Source organism: Falco peregrinus, chromosome 1 (assembly GCF_023634155.1).
Source record: "Falco peregrinus isolate bFalPer1 chromosome 1, bFalPer1.pri, whole genome shotgun sequence".
NCBI classification, from domain to species: domain Eukaryota; kingdom Metazoa; phylum Chordata; class Aves; order Falconiformes; family Falconidae; genus Falco; species Falco peregrinus.
The window spans coordinates 29,971,845-29,992,953 of record NC_073721.1 but is presented as its reverse complement, the minus strand read 5'-3'; the positions used below and the strand labels follow the sequence as shown (position 1 = coordinate 29,992,953).

Here is a 21,109-nt window from a genome sequence, read left to right as displayed (position 1 = left end):
ACCTCAGCACGACTAAAATGTGTCCACACCACAGTCACCTACAACACACAAGGAAAGGCTGGGCACTGCGTTTGTTCAGCCTTACCAAAAGAAGGCTAAAAGGAGGGGGGGATCTTATTACTCAACTACCTATTGGTAGAGCAAAGGGAGGACAGAGCCAGGCATTTCTCAGAGATGCACAGCAAAATGACAAAAGTAGATTCTAGTTATGGGTATCTGGAAATCTTTTTCACATGACAGTCATCAAGCCCTGGAACAGGATCCAGCGAGGCTGTGGAAGTTGGCCCTCTGAGTAGGCATCAACCAGAAACTTTCAGAGGTCCCTTTCAGCCCAAGTGATCCTATGAAGCATCACAGCCAAGAACGCAGGTATGAACTTATACTACAGGTACTCTGTGTCCAAACCCAAGTTGGCAGGACCCACAGCTGGTAATTCACAAACATGAGTTAAACTCATTTAGACAGAAGTAGTTACTATACTCCGCTCCTGCCCAGCCCCATGGGAAACAGCTCCTGAGCTATGCTCTCTCCAGCCTAGCATGCTAAAGTAAACCACCATCAGTTTTCAGGTCATTTTAATGTGCTGGGCTGCAAGTTAAGGCAGTTTAGGAGTTGCTTCTTGGAGGTTCAGTTGTCCATGCCATGAAAGTAGTAGCATCTGGAAGAAGGATAGGATCCCATTTAGCTGCTGGAGGTTAATTACTTTGAGCGTTAGAGGCTTGGAAGCATTGCTGTCTCATTCTGGAGAGCACCAAGATACAGTCATACATGTATGGATAATACACGTAGAATAAGGGCAAAAGGCTGTAACGGCCCTGTTGATGCCAAAGGGATCTATCTGCTTCATCATTAACACTGAGTCAAGAAACTGCACAACACTTCTGAAGTCCTAAAACAGCATCAGGGTGACCTAAGTTTGAATCTCGTCTGTTACAAACTTCCCATCCTCCTCAAGAAGTTACTTAGGAATTTACTTCTTAGATGTAAAATAATGATATTTCCCTGCTTCAAAGAGTAATGTGGCACACTCATCATATAGGAAATGCTTATATACTCCATCTATCGATGTCACAAAAGCTGGGAAATTAACTCCACATTCTGCACAGCATGGACAAATAACTGAACATGGGAAATGACTAAAACAACAAAACATGAAACAGAAGGTTGCATGGGATGTGTCACTCTCTACTCCAGCAAAAACTGTCCACGCAAGGGCAGTTTACTTTTTATTTTCTCTGTTTTATGGTGTATGGATGTAGCAATACCAGTAGGTGATGGTTTGATCTCTCATTAGTCATAACTAAACCGACAAGAACAAACCATTCCATCTTCATGATTCCCAAAACACGTATTAAAAAACCTACATGAAATCAAGTGACTAGAGAACTGGCCATGATTTTCAGCTTGAGGGCTCACACGTTTCTCCACAGAGCCACCCAGGCCTCCCACCTCACAGCCAGCAGAACCCATCCCAACCCAGCTGATGGGTCTCTGAGGACAGGTTCTCAATGACCACCTGCAGCACGCTGCAAGCACAGTGAGCACTGCAAGCAGGGCTGCGCTTCTTGGCACCACAGGGAAAGTGCAGACAGTCTCACTGCAATTGCTCGGGAAGTTGCAGCAGAGTTGCATCATCTTAATGCCCACTGAAAGGCTCTGGAAAGAACAGCCAGGTGTACAATAAGGATTTACTGTTGCATTCACAGAACAAGGGGCAGGGAATAGTGAAAAAGAGAACTTGCCAAGATCTGTACTTTAACATTTTACTGAAGCTGTCTATTCATGCTGCACTTTAGAGCTACTCATCCTTCACTTCTACAAGGTCCAGCAGATCAGTGCTCTCATTTGACCAGAGCTGGAGGTGATTCCGCAAACAAAGCACACTGTCACTGCGCTATACAGTGCACTAGGGAAGACCACCTTTCATCTGCACACAGATCCCATTTCATATTGGGACTGAATCCTTGGCTCTGATACACTGATCTTTGCATAGCCTGCAGGGAATGGTAATACAGCTCCAAAACTTCACCCAAGGGCTCAGCTGCAACCTCATCAGGCAAAAGAACATAACCAAAGGGCCAGTTCAAGAAAGCATGGCTAGGAAGGACAGTATTGCTGTGCTGGGAAAAGGGCATCGACTTTTCTTGCAGTGTCTGCTGGCTCCTGCCTAGCTCTGACTGTGGAAAGTTCTGCAGCTGCTGGGAGGAACCTATTCGCATAACAAAAGCAGCTTTCAAAAGCAGTATGAGAGGGTGGAAAGAAAAAGAGAAAAACCCAGAGCTAGAAGCTAAGTGACAGCTACAGTTAGTTTTTTCAGCATTGCCTGAAGTTTCAGGCAAGGATCAGGGCTCCATTATGTTACATAGAACATAAACGTGTCTTCCATTACTTCCCTGCTGGCTAAAGAACATATGTTACAAAAAAATCATGCAAGAAACAACTAAAGTAAAGCACACCCTCAAGCACATTTTTAGGATGCTCATACAATTAAGTTCTCAGCTGTACAATAAATGAGCTTGAGGCATATAAGGTATTTTTGGAGCTTTTAGAAGCCTGACCTTCAATGGATTTCAAGCAGGGTTTAGGCAGTCAAATATGTTTGCTGGATCTGGGATTCAATCCCTGATCTTTCACTTCCTTAGATGTGGAAATAAAGACAACACTTCCTTACTTGCTAAGCTGTTACATAGTCTCATTTCATTGCAAAGGGTACACTCAAAAACTTACAGATGAGCACCTTAAGAGATCTTAAGCAATTAAACAGGCAGGGAAAAGCCCTTGGAGTTCAAGCTGTAATTCCAGGGAAAAGAAAAAAGCACCAAACTGCTGGTGAAAGACTCCCAAAAGGGAAACATGAGACAGCTGCGATGAAAAGTCTACTACATATATTTATTTTAAATCTGCCTTTAAGTGCTAAGCTTCTCCTACAGGACTATCATTCCTTTGAAGCATTGGAAACTTTCAGAGGTAGGAATCATAGGCTGATATTTTTGATCTATAGAAATAAACACCTGGCTTGTCAATGTTACACTGCCTCCATCCATTTAAGACAAAATCCGAAAGGATAAAATAAATCTTGGCCTCTTTAAATCAAACAAAGGAAGAAAGACAGCATCATTCCCCTCCTTTATTTCAGTGGGTCCAGGCTTGCCCCTAAAGATTTTAATGGTGGCAAAATAGTTTTGTCTCTCCACCAACCACTTCAGTTATGGAAACTGCAAAATGGCTCAGCTTCTCTTACAAACAGAAGTTGGGAGAGACCTGTCAACTTACAGCATATTTCAGTACTGCTTACTTTTTAGTACAGTAAGCACAAACACGCTCCTCTCATTCCTGATCACTTTAGGAGGAATAATCTACCCAGTAAAACACAGAGTTCAGCATACAGCTCATCACAGCCACTCTGCTACAGAAATCCCCATCTACCTCTGAACACTAAATTCTTTGCTTTTCTGCTTAATGTTACTCTTCTGGGTAAAAAAGAATTCAAGGCCCAGAGACATATTATTTTTGCGTAATAAAGTTATACATATGGATTCAACTTAGCTAGGAAATGTCAACTTAAGGCTTGTCTTCATGAGGAAATTTACTGTAACTAGCCTACCAGTATAATTATATTGCTGTAGTTCTACTGGTAAAATTCCCCTGTTGAGCCTTATTCGTAACAACAGCTGCCTTTATGGTTTATTTTTGTCAACCATGCCAAAAAAGGCCCCTGCTCCAGAAAGGCCACAACAATTCACAGGGGAGGAGGGGAAGGAGTTATGCCAGTGCAACTGGAGTGGTAGAAAGAATAACAGTATAGAAATGGCAGTATTTCTCTATACTAATGATTTGTTACCAAAAAAAAATAATTAATAAGAAATGCTGTGAGAAAACTATACTGTACATCAGATATCATAGCAGGTAAGGTATGTACCACTTTTATGCCACATTTCATAGCTTTAGTAAAGTTCCCCAAGTCAGACACTGCTATGCATCAGCCCCTCCATGTGCACCTTTTTGTTCTTGCCTTCTCCCCAGCTGCACACTCTTTCCCCCATTCCCTTACAGGAGTGATGCTTCCCAGCCCAGCAACTGTCCCGGGCCCCTTGGACAGAGCACTGACCCTCCAAAACAATTGGGTGTTAAAAGACTAGCCCCTCTGGTTTACAGTTTGCATCTCAGGGACAAGGGACAGCTGAAAAGCAAACAGCACTCTTTGCAAAAGAGATTTTAAAACAATTGTCCTTCACTTCGGCAGTGCAAGAATGCTAAGCTAAACAAAACAATGAGCCATCTGTGCACTCTTCCCTTGTCTCTATCCTCTAGGCTTAAATCAGAGCTCCCCAAGAATGGCAGAATCCCCCTTCGCCTCTGCCCGCCCTGTTTACATCCTGCAAAAAAAGTTTTCTGGCCTTTTTTTTTTTTCTTTTTCTTCTTGTTTTTAAGAGCCCTTGCAAAATCTTCCTTTAAACCTCAGCCCTTTGTCAGGTGGTATTCCACCTACCCAGCTTTGTCAAGTGATCAAAAAATGCCTTCTACCAGACTATCCATTCCTTGTTTACCATCCCTGGAGGCAGAGTAGCACTCAGGAGCCCTGGCTGCCCCTTTGTCCAAGGAAGGGAATATCATCTGAATGGGAGACCACCAAAGATTTGCAGTCCTCCTTTGTTAGCCTGGTGTCACTGCCTACTGGGACTTCATTCAAAATTGAGATGACAGTTAGGTAATTGCCATGGAGTTTCCAGCTTACAAGAGAAAAATATCAATAGCTCAACTTTTCAAATAAATTCGGTAATTTGTGGTTGCCAATTGTAGAAACACAGCCTACTCTAGTGTTGTCTCCAAGCTGCATGCTCAAATATCAAGTTACCTTGTTGGAGCAGGATGATGTGGAACTTAAAACCATCACAACAGTTAACCCACCAATGTTTTTAAATTCAGAAGCAAAGAATTCTGAATCCCTATATCATGATTTAAAGCAGACAGGATGTGAGGGATGAACCATTAACTGATCCTGATTTGGAATTGTTTACCGATAGTAGTAGCTTTGTATGAGACGGAAGATGGATGGCCAGATAGGCAGTGGTTCCCACTGCACAGGTGGTAAAGGCTGAGGCTCTACCCATCAATACATCACCAAATATGCATTTGGGATAGTCCATGCACATGGGGCTATCTGGAAGGAAAGAGGACTGTTGTTGGCCCAAGGATCACCTATTAAATACATGGAAGAAATTCTTAATAATGCATTGCAAAGCACATCAATTTAGACAAACTGCAGGAAACGTGGGTAATCAATTGGCTGATAAAACTGCGGAGGAGGTGGCTGAACAAAGCATCCTTGCATCAGTGCCAGTAAAACAGGTACAGCTGCCAATTTTGAAGCCAAATAATAGTGAGGCAGATCAACAATTGGCATCGCTGTTAAAAGCAACCATAAACAGAGAGGGCTAGAGGGCTAGTTAATAATCCCCAAAAAACAAGTTATTGTTCCGTCACAACTAATGACCGGGATTGTAGAAAAGAGACATGAAGAAACACATTGGGGTAGCGAGGCCATGATCTCTAGTCTTCAAAATTTATTGTGTAGGAATGACTGGAATAGTAAAGTTTGTAATAGCAAAGTGTCCCATTTGTTTAAAAAGAATCCTGTGAACAGGAAAAGACCACCTCCAGGGACCACTAAGCGAGAAATTCACCTGGAGGCTACTGACAAGTTGATTTTCCTGAACTACCAGGACAAAAAGGGTATAGGTGTACCTTGGTATTGATTGATACCTTCTCGGGATGACCGGAAGTTTTCCCCTGTCACACTAACAAAGAGGAGTAATTAAGGTATCACTCACAGAAATAATACCAAGGTTCAAGGTACCAATAGGTATATACTCTGATCAGGGTCCACATTTTGTAGATCAGAATTAGGCAATTTAGGTGAAACTTGCAGAAAAAAATCACTCTGAAAAATACGACTTAAATAAATGAGACTTATAAGAAAATTAATAAATCTCAAAGAGGGGGAAGGTTACAGAAGAGTTAAGGTTTAATCTTAAGAACTTAGAAGTAGTCATGCAACCTAGGATTGAACAGTTAGTGTTAAGGTACCTTGATTGTTTGAAACTAATCTTTGTATGCTTGTAAGCAATAAATTCAGGTTCTAACAAAGAGGTACCCCTGGAGGATGAAGGAAAACTGGCCCAAGGCCAGCAATTCCAGGCCAAAAAAAAGAGTAAGAGACTGAGATGACCTAGTTTAAGACCATATATGGGGACTACAAAGGAGAACTCTAGTCAGCTGAATAGAGGAGTGCATGAGTTTGCAGACTCTCAAGACCACTGAAGACCCCGGCTCTGGACAACTGGGCATGTGTGAGTGGGAGGGAGAATATTATAATTAGTATTGGGTAATCTCATTAATATGTATGTATTTTCTGGGACATTTTTTTAATATGTATACATGTACTGCATAAAAAGAGCTACCTGAGAGAAGCATGCTATCCACATTAGGTGGAGCGATCCCCCACGCAGCCAGCACCACAATAAATAACACCTGCTTCTTAATACTACACTGGCATTACAGAGCTTTATTCCCAGATTTCAGTGACTGTTTCTGGTGACCCAGCTGGGACCTTGCCTCTGAGCCTCATTGACTCCATGATCAACCAGTCTCCAGCCAGCACCAAGGAATTTCTCAGGGAGAGTCTCGACCATGGACTGTTTGGGGCTCAGGGCAAGATCCCTGCGTGAATACCTTTAAGGCATTATTTTTTTCTGGTTCTGGTTATTCAGGTATGAAGACTGTTAAGGAGTTGTATTCCCAGATTTCGGTGACACTAGTACTAGTCAGGAAGGCTTGCGCCCAATGCTGAATCTGTGTTAACAAAAAAAAGGGGATTAGGTATGAATAACAGCATTCAGATGCATCTCTTCAAACATTCATTTTGTTACTATCATTATTCCAGGCAGCAAAGGGATAAAAAAAAAAAAGACAAGCCTCCTTTGATCTCACAGCCAGAATGGCCACACAGCACAAAAAATGCTTTTACCTTCATGTCCCACTGGAAAAAAAAAATTATCTTTTAATTTTTGCTTTTTAGAACATCCCTAAACAGACCTTTATCACGTAAAACAATCTTTCACTAGAAGACCCAGCTTTGATCCCCAGTCACTCCTCTTCCCAGCAGGCTGAACTCGCTGGGAGAGCAGAGCCTCCAAGCTCTCCCACATCATTCAGCACTAACCCAGCTGGGAGATGACAGTAAGGAAGCCCTGTCTCAGGCCAGCTCTCCTCCCATAAGCCAAGGTCATGAGTCCTGCTGACAAAAAAAAATCATCCAGTTTGAACACTATGCCCCTTCCCCTGCATGGCAGCAAGAGGCTCATCTTACCGGGATGCAAGTGCAGATGCACTACTAAACAAGAAGCAGGGCTTGTCTTCGGTAACACTCAGTTATAAACCCACTTCCAATCTTTTCCCTTTTTTTCTTATTGAAAACAGTCCTTCTTGTAAATTCAACTACCGTGCTTTAACATTGAAAAATTTCCTTCAATGCTTAAAAAAATTTCCAAATCTAGCACAGTTCAAGCATGCTCTTGTCCCACAACCTCCGCATTCAAACAAAGACAGACCACAGCACGAAGTGGACTTCTCTCTGTAGGTGGCCTACATCTTTCACATTGTTAACGATGCTAACTACCTCCAACAAATGACATTTGGAAGCCAAGTGCACTCTGCCTGGGAGGAGGGGGAAAAAAGATTTCCCCATGGTGACCATAGCTTCAAGGGAGGTCTGCCCCCAGCAGAGAAACACAAGTCTTAGTTCTGGTGCACTGCATGAGTCGTTGGAGGGACACCATCAACAGAGCATGTAAATAGGCATGACACTTGATTTAACTGGTTTTTCACCTGGGAAATAAGAGAATCAAACCTTACATGATCAGATCACACTTGTGCATGTGCTTTTTTAAAACGTCCCCACAATTTCTGAACTCATTGGTCAAATTCAATCAAGTACTTCAAAGAAAGTTGTCCCCTGTCCTGGTTTCAGCTGGGATAAGGTTAATTTTCTTCTTAGTAGCTAGTGCAGGGTTGTGTTTTAGATTTGGTGTGAGAAGGATGTTGATAACACACTGACGTTTTTAGTTGTTGCTAGGTAATGTTTATACCAAGTCAAGGACTTTTTAGTTTCTCAGGCCCTGCCAGCAAGAAGGCTGGAGGGGCACAAGAAATTGGGAGGGGATACAGCTAGGACAGCTGACCTGAACTAGCCATAGAGGTATTCCATACACATCGTGCTCAGAACGCTCAGTATATAAACCCAGAGGGGGAGGTTTGCTAGGGCTTGCTGATCACTGCTCAGGGACTGGCTGAGCATTGGTCAGCGGGTGGCAAGCAATTGTGTTGTACATCACTTGTTTTCTTTTCTCTCTTCCCTTTGGATTTTGTTCATCTCCTCTTCTCCTTTTTATTCTAACTATTATTAGGTTTATTTTATTTAAATTATTAAATTGTTCTTATCTCAACCCTCAAGTTTTACATTCCTTCCCAATTCTCCTCCCCATCCCTCTGGGTGTTGAGGGGGAGTGAGCAAGCAGCTGTGTGGTACCAGCTGAAATTAAACCATGACATCCCAAAACGCCACATTTCTACAAAGCAGGCAGAAACAAACAGCCAGACAGAAGAGAAGGATCTACAGGCACTCCCCAGTAAGCAAGTTTCACTAAAAGCACAACTTATTTCTAGACATCAGAGAATCCACACTGGTGAGACTCGTTAAAAGTACCCTCGTTTTGGGGAAAGCTCAGCTTAATTCCTATCTTTAGAGACATGAAAAAAAAAATCCAACCACAAGACAAATCCATTAAAAACCAGATCTTATTGCCCCCCTGCAGCTAAACTACTTATTTCAACTCTGATGGATACTCAAATAAGCTATGATTAAAAGGACATACCTTTTGTCACATAACTCCCTACTTCTGTGGCCTCTCCCTTCCCACTCTGCCACGAATATGCTTCTCCCCTCTCCCTCAGAAAAAACACCAACTGGAGGAATAAGCATTGCATTTGAGGTCAATCTTTGATAGACAAACAAGAGACCTAGGAAGAAAAAGAAGTTCAGAGTATGGTGTCCATCTTGGACTCTCCCTCCTCCAAGGTCTAGCTCTTGTACCTCCTTCCCAAACCGATGCTTACCGATGTCCTCTTCCGTGTCACTCCCTTTAGCTGGGGCAGATGTTTTGCCACCAGCAACATTTCTTCAATGCACTGGCTAAAGTTCAGTTCCCACAGATGAAACATGGCAACACGAAGGAAGTTATGGATACCTGGAACAAGCTCCTCAGGGTGACCGTAAATCCCCAGAATTTCACTGTTCTCATGGCTGCTCCCTACAACCAACCCATCAAAGTCACACCTCACAGAAGTCTGACCCAGGAACAGATCCACTATTTCCTGATCCTCAGTTTGAAGATATGTCCCCAAATTTCAGCCTCACTTCCCTCTTCCATGTCTGAAGTAGCTACCACACAGCCAGCCCTGACACAGCAGGTGTCCTTTAACTTCAGAGCTAATAGCCTAGTGAAGCAAAATTAGGATGAGGAAGGCAGGGTTTGCATTTAAGAAAATTCCCAGGTTCCTCTGTGTCTGAAGTATGCCTCAACAGCACACTTGAAAGAAACTGGATACCATGAAAGGTGGAAGAAAACCTTGGGTTTTAAATAATTTTCCTTGAATTCCAGGCTAAACTCCCAAACTGAATTGATTTGATCTTTCATCTCTCCAAGGCAGACATGCTGAACTCTACAAAATCTTACCTGAAATATGCATCCACAACAACCATCACCCCTCTCTAATTTACTATCTTCCCAAAGGCCCCTTATTTTATTGCATTTTCATGAAAACAAAGAGGGGCAGAGTCAGTCTCCACCATTTTAAAAGCATTCAACGTCACCTTGGAGTTGGGTGTAATATTTCAGCGGTGCTTTAAGCATGTGGTTTATAAAGCACTTAGGGACCCATTAAATACCAAAATTTAAGGCTAAAGGCTGGCAAGCCGAGGGCAGTGAACTTTCAGATTTATGAAAGGCTACAAAACTAAGAGGCCACTGAAGTGACAGCTGTCAGCACCACTCCATCCTACATTCATGCAGGCTCAAAGGAGAAGCCAGCACGCACTCAAAAGAAAGAGAACACTGGTTCCAACTTTGAGCCTATTTTCTAAATACTCTTTTCAAACTCCTTTCATACTTGGAAAAAGCCTTCCAGAAAACATCCACCCCTCTGCAAGCCCTGTGTTTGTTACCTGATCTAGTTTTGCGCTCCTTTTTCTTCCTCCCAGCTCTAACAAGCATCCTTGCCCTTTTACAAGTTAAGGTCATTCAGAGGATCTATACAAGCAAGCAGAACACAAGCTGGACTGGAGATCTTGAAAGCCTCACGCTTACCCTCACCTTTAATAGGGAGGCACCACCCACAGAGACAACACGTTATCCCGGCATGCACTGCTCCCTCCTGATCCAAATGGTAAGTAGCACAAATCAAAAGGACCGCAGCAAGTTGGAACCTGTTGTCTCCACGGGTGGTACCCTGCATCTGTATTAGAGATGAAGGCAGCTGTAATCTCTTCGGTTTTATGCAAATGGCGTGCTGGCTTTGCCTCCTGGCTAGCTGCCAGAGGAAGGGAAAAAAAAACAAAAAACCCAACACACCACAAAACCCACCACCCTTGTCAATATGAAGTTTGTGTAGATCAGGAAACCCAATTATTGGAATTTACATAAAAAGCTAAATATCAAAACACAGTTAGCTTGTTTCTTTTCAGGATGTGGGAAGGCCACAAATAAAAATCTTATCTTTTAACCTACCCATAATTTAAGCTTTGCTTTCTATTGTGTCTCTGAATTACAGCCTTGTGATTTTAATACAAATAAGACCATTCAAGGGTTTCAGAAATTCTATCACATCATGGTCCTCATTTTCCATGCACTTTTTAAACTGTTAACAAAAAGGGTGAAAACTCTACAGGAACAGTTAACTGGAGATTCAGCCTTGGCCTTACAGTGAACTGGAGACGGAAATCAGTCTGGTGAAAACACACATTGCTTCCTACAGCTCCCTGGACAGCCCTGCAGCTCCCTGTGCCAGCAGAGTCCAAGGCTGGAGCACGCCGTGGTACTGCAGTAGCTGAAGCTGGCATTGCCGCTGATGGAGCCCAAGCCCAGCTACACTTGCTGATGCTGCCTTCCTCAGGCATCCGTTCCCCACGCAGGTAGAAGTCACCAGCATGTCTGGACACTGCGGGAAGGATCAGGTGCCTGTGCCTTGGCCCTGCTGATGGTCTGGCAGCAGAGCACGAATCTGCAGTTGCCAGCTAAGGCACTACACCTTGTGCAGATGCACAGGGACATGTTCCTTGCTGCCGACATTGCTGTGGGGAAGTAGCTGCCAGCAAAGGCTGAAGAAGGGTGCAGGACCTGTTTCCTCTCCCGCAACTGCACCAGCCAGATGCTCCCTGCCAGTATGCTACACATCCACTCGTCACTGCAGTGCAGAATCTCTTCAGAAAGCCAGAACAGTCCAAAAAAAGGCTCTACTCTAACCCTGCTGAATAGATTCAAGAAGTTACACATTGGTTTTGATTTTAAAGTAGATAAAATTAAAAATGGAGCATAACTTGTAAAAATGTCTCGGAAAAGTTTCTGCTGCTACTTAAGTTGTGCAACATGCTCGACTGCAAAGACTTATTTCCATGCAAGCAGCTTGGCATGAAATCCCACTGAAAGGCCTGCGGTTCCCTAACGCTGTCATGACGTCATGATTTAGGATTTTTTAAGAGCGATCAGCCCAGCACAGCTGGTGTCATGGTTGCCATTATACCATGAAACACTGAGTGGTTTTAAGTGAAAAAGGTTTCCCTGCTTGAAATTCTTAGATTTCTTCCATCTTATTCTGTGGACTCTTAAAGCCAGACCAGTTCTGTAAGCAGAGTATAGCTGATATTTAAGCAGAGCAGGAAATAGTGCTGCTTTAACCGAAAATAAATCTGTCAACAAGGAGGCACAGGGAGAGCTCCACTTCAGACTTTTCAGGTTCTTATTAAAAAATATAAATTAAAGTCAACATTTTCACATTACTTGCTACATCTGTTTGCTATTCTATTATAAATAAAAATACAGGGGCCTCCAGTTCAGCATTATTTCACTCAAAAAAATATATCAAAAAATGTTTTTCTTTTAATACTGCATTACAACCGGTCTAGATTGTACTGTATTACTAGAAGAGGTCCACAAGAAATAAGTTATACATTACCCGAAGTCAAGCTGGGAGATTAAAAAGACCTTTGGCAGTGTACTATCCTTCCCCTTCTAAAGGATGAAGGACAGCAAGGTTATGGAAGCACATTCCTACTGTAGGAACCTTGCTGACTGTCATAAGCAGATCCAGCTCTGCACTCATTGCAGAAAGAGTTGGGAAACCAAAAACTTCACAAACTCACTCCTAATCTCCAGAAGCCAGGGCAGTTTAGCAGATTTCAGTGCCACACCAGCTTTAAAGGAAATCTTCCAAAGATTTAAATAATTCCCCTATCACCCCGTGCTCCTGCCAGCCATCCCACAACATGCTTTACCTGGGACAGCAGAATCCCAAAGTCCTTCAAGCAAAGAGACCAATACCCATTTTCTTAAACAAAAGCTTTATTAAATTCCCTCCCAGAAAACAAGGGGCTCCTGAGCACACAGGAAAACCATTACATTCCTGCAGCATGCAGCCAGTGCTGGTCTAGTGATGTGTCATTCACAAGGCAGTCATGTTTCAAGAGTAGTTAGCAAACAGCAACTGCTGTTGGGAGCAAGAATTACTGGTGAGTGCTCAGCACCTTTGAAATCTTCTTTCTGCCTGTGTCCAGTGCTCACCTGCCAGGTGATAACTTTGGGCTCAATGTTTAAGGTTTTGACAGCTTTACCACATGTGTAATTGTATATTAAGACTTTTTGCCACAAAGACAGAGCCAGCCTTCTCGACAGCACGTGTAGCATTAAGTTTTGTAGCTCCAAGAATGAGGCCAAAATAAAGGTGACGGACTGCAGACAGCTGAACATCTCAGGGTGACTGACAAAGAGGCACCCCACCATGGAGCTAGGAACACTGTTCCAGCCATACAGAGAGAAGGAAAACACACATGTATACCGAGGGCATGGAGGTCATTTTGATGGTTCTGAGCAGGCCTGTGCTCAGGAGGTTCCAGCAAACATCCCCAAAGCAGCACAGCAGCAAGGGCTCACTATTTGCTTGCAGTGTCCAGCCGCAGCAGCCTCCAGCAGCACGGTGCCAGGGCCAGCCAAGACACACCGGCTCTCTAGGCCTCCTTCCCTGCTCACATACACACACAGGGCACTCAGGGACTTCAGACCTCCCAGAGCATGGTGCAGGCTTTGGTCCTGCTTCACTCAATAGGCCTTGGAAATTGCCTGCAGCCTAGAGCTAGAGATGGGGGTTTAATTCCTGTGCCCTGCAACCAGCAAAAGGCATATTCCATTATCTCAATCCAAATTTCCAGACCAAATCATATGACAACATGAAGAGTTAGGAGGTCTCAAACCAGAAAGTTATTTCAAGTTGTGACATTCCACCTGTGCGATACTTTCACTCCTGTAGTGGAAAGCTTAGGGGTGGAGAACAACAAGTTTTTGGTCTAGCAGACAGGTTTTTAGGAGTGAGAAGGCAGAGCATGTGCCAGGGCCAAGGAGGCTGTCTCCTTGCATAATTTGCTTCTTCATTCATAAAAACACATCACCCTTCATGTCTTCAGCTGAGAACCTCACGTCTACTCCCTGCTCTCACTGGAAACCATCAGGAGAGAGTGTGAGCAAATAGAAGACTCTCACCATGGGAAAACCTCATACTGGCAAGTCACCACAGAAAGGAAGTCAGCACAGAACTTACTCCCTCCAAAATTAATCCCATCAAAACAAGGTGGGCAAACACACATCACTTAATCTTGGCAACCTCCGATTTTCAGTGGCAGAGATTAAACACCATGATCTGAGAACAAAGGCACCACCGCAAAGACCAGCATATCCATGGTAGGGTCTCTTGTGGAAGCGAGGAAAGGAAGCCTTCAACTTCATTTCTTCCACTTGCCTTACCTTTCCTCTGCCCCAGCAAATAATGACTGGAATTTGTTGTTAGCACATGTGCTAGACATGTTAGATGCTGATGCTGCTTACCTAATCTAATACAAAATGCCTGCTAAAGACCATCTATACCAAGAAGCTAAGATAATAATTTAATTACTGGAGAAAAGACAGTAAAATAATTAGAATTTTATCCTTCTGTTACACAAACTGGCACTTTATACAGCAGTCACCGGGGTGGTAGTCTGCTGACAGTTACACTGCTGTGCCAGCAATAGGAAAAATGCCCTTATAGCAGTTTTCCAGAGGAAGGCATTTAACATGCACAGGGAGGGGTCAGGATTTAAGTGTATGACCATAACAGACTACCAAGAGTGAAAAACACAAGATATTCAGTTAAAAAAAATAATCCTAACCAGTTAAAAGAAACTAAAAAAAAGGAGAAAACCACTCAACACTGACACGGAAATATATTGCATTCAAAGCTTGCAGAGGGGAACATAGTAATTCTTCCACATCCAAGAACAGGCATACATCACCCCTTGTGAGACCAGAGCTATGGTATTCTCAGCAGAAAACCAGCTGTTCAAATAATATGAACAGCAGGACAGGGTTTTACCCATGCTCCCCCAAAATGCAACACAAAACACAACACAGCAACAGAACTTAAATGACACTTACTCATGTACTCTGTTGTCTCCATACAAGTCGCTTAACCCAAAGCTGACGTAGTGCCAGTGCTCAGGAACATTAAGCGCTGGGTTTCCCAGGTTTCTGTACATGCTAACATAGTCTAGAGGGTCGGGTCCTCCCAACCTGCATCACAAACAGAAAAATTATTAGCCAAGTTAGTTTATTCAAGACAAATGGGATGTCTCCACAGGTGTTACAAGGGCCTGTACAAAGACCTGTTTTAAAACATAGCTAGTGACAAAAATTAGATTACCATGTTCAAGTTACTTCTAAAAAAACAAATTTTAAAAAAATTATGAGAAAGGTTGGGTTAAGTCCAGAAAGCTTCAAGCACTGTAAGGCAAAACGCATGTGTGCAACATACTATCATGTTTTTAACGTTAAAGCATAAAAACCTCTGGAAAAGCACATTAAACCTTCCACAAAACACAAAGAAAATTGGAAAATTGTACCAGTAAAAGAGCAATAGCTATATCTGCACTGTAAGCTCTTAATTCAGTCCAGAGTCACATACCTCAATCAAAATAAAACACCAATGCTGTTCCTCAAAGCAGAATTTGAGATGACTAAGTTTTAAGGAGAGTAATCTATACTTCTGAACATAGACATGACAGTTAAAACAGTGGAGGAGAAAAACATTGATTCAGAAAAATTAGTACCAGAACTTGTAAAATACACTACCTACATTAATCTAGAATGAGTAAAAAGCATCATTGCACCCTCTGCTTCAACATTAGAACAAGTTCCTTAAAGGAATATTACTTGTAAGCCAATGCAGCACAGCCAGCCTATGTTAAGCAGCAATCACAAAAACGTGCAGCCACCCTTCCCATTACAAGGCACAAGGAAACGAAGCTGGTGTGCCATCAGAGCACAGCACACTTCTGCTGCTCGCCATCCTGTCTGCCCACACAAAGGCAGGTCATTGCTCACTGTTAGCCCTGTCAATCATAGAACACCTACCACAAGCATTTACAGAATAGCTTAACTTGAGTGAGCAGTTTAACTGCTTCCTGCCGCCAACTGACTTTTTCAAGTAAAATACTCTCAACTGCTCCAAACAAGAAAATCCAAACTAAGATAACCCTGTTCACTCACACCACTTATTACACACCAATTCCCTACATCTGCATTGTCTGTTCAGACCCTGACTCTAACATCTGCAGGTTGCCCAGAGGAAGATGTTAGAGTCGGAGTCTGACTAGCCCGGAGGGTTTGTGTATCATCATTACACTTGCCACAACTGCTGCACAAAAAGCATTTGAGCACCTCAGTTTTGTTCCTTGGTTAAAGTACCACTGCTCTTACATCAAACACTGGCAGGCTTGGCAAGAAATACTTTCTCAGCATCTAGCCTGCTCATCAGACTCTTGTGGCACCCTCCAATACCACTGCTCCATGCCTCCTGGAAGTGTTTGTGCTTCAGATGTGGAGATCCATACTTTGTGTTACCAAGGAAGTTCTGGGATGATCAAACACCAGAGCTTAATTGCAATTATCCCACTGAAGGCCAGCACCCTTCTCAGAGTCCCATCTAGCAGTACAGAGCAAAAAATGCTCACAAGCATTTTGATTCTAAGGTATGAGTGTAACCAGGCTGCTGGTAGTAAAGTCAGAGTTACACCCACCGGCTTCAGAAAACAGGCAATCTGTGCATAAGAGGTTTAACCCTGAGCTAGCACAATTACCCCTAGATCACATTTTCTTGAAGTTCGTTTAGGAGAGACCCTTAAGACGACAGGGTTTTTCAGAGCTGGGGTAGGTAGCATTGCAGAACAGAGGTGCTGAAAAGTCACTTTGCAATTCTGCACCGGCCTCACTACAGAGCTACAGCACCTGAACACCTCCTCCACAAGAGACTCTCCAGAGAAGCAGTCACCATGGCTGGACAGATGGATCCAGCCCTAGCTGGCAGCTCATCGGCCTGGCAAGAGGCCAGCCAGAACCCAGTCAAGTCGACACTTGTAAAATAGTCCTTTCCACAGGGTGAGCTCTGAGGAGAGTTAATGCACATGGGGACTACCTGAGTTTATCACCTGCAGGGGAGATGGTGCCAAGAAGGGCCATGAGAACAGGTCTCCTTTTGTCTCCAGAAAGCACCTACATGCACTGATGCAGATTTCTAGTGACAGTGATACACTATTTGAAATCCTCTGCTCACCTCCTGCTGCCCAACCATATCAAGTCTGTACAAAGTAACGTATCAGCTTGTTGTATTAAAAGCTCTGTGGACTCTCTCCACAACTGTACTGTGCTGTTTCTCTCCTACTGCTGCAGGGAAGAAAAAAAAAAAAACCACCGCAGAGCTGGGTTATCTCAGTGACTTTCCCTAAGACAGCTTCCCTCCTCTTAAGTCACGTAAGACCACCACAGTGGCTCTAGGTAGCTCCAGCTTCCCAGCGGAACAGTCAAGGATGTAGTCCAGGATACCAGGGCAGGACAGAGGCAGCAAGCATCCCACCCCCAGTAACAGCACAGAGGTCCACTGGAGAGGGCTGGTCAGAATTATGCAGCCTTCTTGTATGACAAGCAGCATCTTTATGGCATAAAAGGCAAACTGGCGAGCAAGCACAGGGAACACATGTTAGGCCCTGGCATGGAACAGTCTGGTCCTCAGTGGCAGCCTGGGAAAACCCCTTCTCAAAGTCTAGCAATAGCTTGAAGCACTCAGGAAAAAAAAAGTTCCCCCTCTGACATACCCCATCTCCACCTGTTCCCTCGCACTGGCACCAGGTCACACTGAAGGCTGAGATCTCAGCAACAGAAACCCATTCAGGTGGCTGTGTTCAGAGTGTGGCACCAACATCCCAGCCAGTGCTCAGGATTCCCATGGCAGTAACTCCCAAATCAGTGATGGAAGCAGCCAGGTGGAAGCAATTCCCTCACCCCTGATCAGCAGCAGTGAACAGCAGCAGCCACACAATTATTACCTGTCTGGGAAAACTCCGGAGCAAGGGAGGTCAATACGTGGACCAGCAAACCAGTGTGGGAGATAAGCAAGTGGTCAGAGCAGATGTGTAGGATTTGCAACGAAGGGAAAACACCTCTACCTGCTAAGCAACAAGCATCTCACACAAAACCTGCTTCCAGACTGGGTTTAGTAACACCTTAGATGTCAAACAATTCACACTGCTGACACAGGCACTTTGACACTGACAACACACAAGACAAACCCTTATATTGCCCTTGTTCAGGACAGGGACTGACTCTGTGAGTATGCTGTTCTCCAGGGCTACTCAAACATATTCATCAGGCTTGATGCATGCAGTGAGCAAGTCCTGCCTAGACCGCACCACGTGAGCCAGATACCTCTCCCTCACTCCTGCCAGCAACCCCACACATCCCTCCAAAGGCCAAGCCTCCCCAGGGACCCAGGGCACTGTGCTACCCAGAAGGCAGCTGCAATGTGGCACCAGCCAGCTCTGGGGAGCCAAGCTCTGTCCTGCTCAGAGCAGACCCAGCCAGAGTTTAAACCCACTGGTTTACACGCTGCATGACAACTCAGACAGTCTTTACTCCCTGAGAAATTTGGTAGGCTTCGAAGAGAGTCAGACAAAAAGCCTGCAGCAGTGACTAATTAAATTTTGAAAAATACACATCCAAGCCACATACCTATCTCAAAATCGCTGCAATTGCAGGAGCATCCAGCACTAGCTTTAAACCAGCTACCTGGAGCACAGCTAATAACATACCCATGACAATAATGCTCAGCAAAGGCTAGTCAGCACAGATGTTTTATCCAGTTTCGGTGGCAGGTTTCGCTGCTGGTGGAGCACCGCTAATGCCTGCTGAGGTACATCCTCCCGCCCACAGCTACAGTTGCAGGGTTCGACCTTGTATCGCAATCTACATATCAGTACATGCATTCACACAAAGAGCTGGAAGCGTTGGAGGATTTTATTAGGAAGAGCCCAACTTCAAAGCCAGAGGTACAGTACAAATTTGTTACATTCTCTATTCATGGAGCTCATTCAGGAGCAAGAAGGGCAGCCTCGGGGGAAACCGGGTATTTGCATCTCCACCAAGATCCTTCTTTTCACTGATGTTAAGAGTACTCTGAAGTTTCTAAGGAAGGAGAAACCCAAAGAGGGCAGAGAGGAAACAGCTGCACAGTGGGGGAAAAAAATTGGAAAATTCCCAATCCATTCACCCTGAAAAGTCCTTACTGGACTGTTTGTACTCACTTCCCAGCAGCTGACAACAGGACTGCTTTTCACTGCTACCTTTTGACAGCCCTTCAGTAGTAGTCTGTGATTCCCAAGCAGCTGCAGACCACAGGTCAGTGCACTGGTTTTTGAGTACATGGCCCAAATTCAAGACAGGTGATGAAAAACCAACAGTCCAGCCTGAATACTGCCTATTTCAAAGCCTGTCACCAAGGAAAGGACAAATTTGTTTTTTCACCAGCAATTCTACACATCAAGATATTTTACTTAGAGATATTCAACCATGTTTTAAAAATAAAAGCAGATACTGGATACCAACAGCAAGAACTCCTTCTCAGCACATGGCCTTTATAAATACAGCCAGGAACTCTTCCAAGAAGTTCCGATTGCTATCACAAACTCCCTCCCAATATATGCAAATAGCATTTTAAAAAAAGACTAGTTCTATTAAATAATCCACATAGCTAAACCCCCTCATTTAACAGGTATCTGGTTCTGCAGATTCTCCAACATCACAAATTAAGGATCTGCTCTGTCGTGCAAGCCAAAGAATACAACTTCAGCTTCCGGACCAAAAAAAAATTGCTGTCAACCATAGAGAAACTGATACATATAATCAAAAGCTGATTAGTGTTACAATATTTCTCCTAAGGCAGGGAACTTTGTTCAGCGATTTCCTCTTCTAATCTGAACCAACTACTAGCTGGCAGCTCAGGCAGAGGAGGACAGACTAGCAGAGAGTGAGCGGTGGCAGAATTCATTCTACCAGACTTGACAAAACCAAGCTCCAAGTTTCACTTAACAAAGGGAGAGAAAGTACCTGTAGTGTCCACGTAGGGTCCACCTTGCACAAGAATTTCCTGCACAGGACAGCAGTAAGAAGCTCATCTCCAATTTCTACGAGTGAAGCTCTCAGCTCTCGCTGCTGGCTGAGCTGACAGTCAGAAGAACTGCTAAGTGGAAAATGTCAGGATAAACACACCTTCACATTACTTCTTACTTGCAACCAGCCATCACTGCCAATAGTAGTTTTTCTAGTGATTGAGCTCAATTGCAGTCAAGTCATCATCAGCTCTTAAGCGAAGAAGCAGCAAGATTTCTTCCCGAACAAAGGTCTCTGCCATTCTTCATTATAGACCTAAATTTCCCTCCATCCCACACACATCATCCTAGTGTGTACTGTTTTAAGTTGCTGATGGAAAAGATGTGCTAACTCCCAAATCAAGGTGACTGGAAATTCTAAAATTAGAAACAGGTGTAAAACCAGACTGATCAGACCACCGCCAAAGTACTGCAATACTGACCCACACAGATGATTAAGAAGTTATTTGTATTTTGAGGTCTCAGATTTGCAACATCTTAGCTCAGCTCACTCTATCAGTTTAAGTATAAAACAACTTTAAGTAATAAGGGTTAGCAGGCATATTTCTTGCTACAAACATGTAAAAAAACAACACTTCTTTGGAAGACAACAGCAACAGTTTGATTGTCAGAGCAGAACACAGGAAGGATGTTATTTTGCTATTGCTCGGGACTCAATCAGATAGAGACATACAGGTTAAAATGAACTCTGTAAAGAAATTGAGCGTTTGTTAAACTTCTTCCAAATGCTGGAGTAGGGACTGGTCAATAACAGGTACAGTAAACACTCAGGCATGACCTGATCATGTTCCTTAGGCCCAGAAGATGGGTCTGAGCAGCAAAGCGGCAGTGAAAAGCAAAAGGAACTCAACTTTGCACAGGGCTAGATGATAGACATTTATCTCGATTGCTAAACATCCCAGTACTTCCTTCATGCCACTCTCCCACATAAACAACTGCTGTTACTGGTGTCAGACACTGTGTCAGCAGAGATGGTAAAGCAGCAGATTTGCAGTCTGTGATAACAAATGGCTACGCAAGGGCAAAAGAAGCTGGCTCTGCCCCATGGGTTTTATGGGTATACACACAACACGCATCGTTAAGGATGGAGGCTAGAACGCAGGTTCACTCTGGTCGGTACTGGTGATACTCGAACCCCAAGCTCCAGGCCAGAAGACAGGGCTCGTGCCTCCTGTCCAGGAGGAGAAGCTCCAGCCCCCTACCTTCTGTGGGAACCCTCCACGGAGTAACACACACTCCTTTTTCCCATGGCCT

General features: G+C 43.8%; 1 protein-coding gene across 4 annotated transcripts in view; it reads right to left on the bottom strand.

Annotated features, from left to right (window-relative positions):
* Window positions 1–21,109, bottom strand: part of SUFU (SUFU negative regulator of hedgehog signaling) — a 95,435-nt gene that overhangs the window by 73,161 nt on the left and 1,165 nt on the right. For 2 of the 4 annotated variants that reach the window (XM_055810665.1, XM_055810714.1), the window contains exon 2: window positions 14,796–14,930. In XM_055810665.1, the coding sequence (XP_055666640.1) occupies window positions 14,796–14,930 (135 nt within the window). Of the gene's footprint in view, window positions 1–14,795; window positions 14,931–19,793; window positions 19,927–21,109 lie in introns of all 4 variants that reach the window. The other 2 variants (XM_055810776.1, XM_055810841.1) reach the window with 2 other exon arrangements.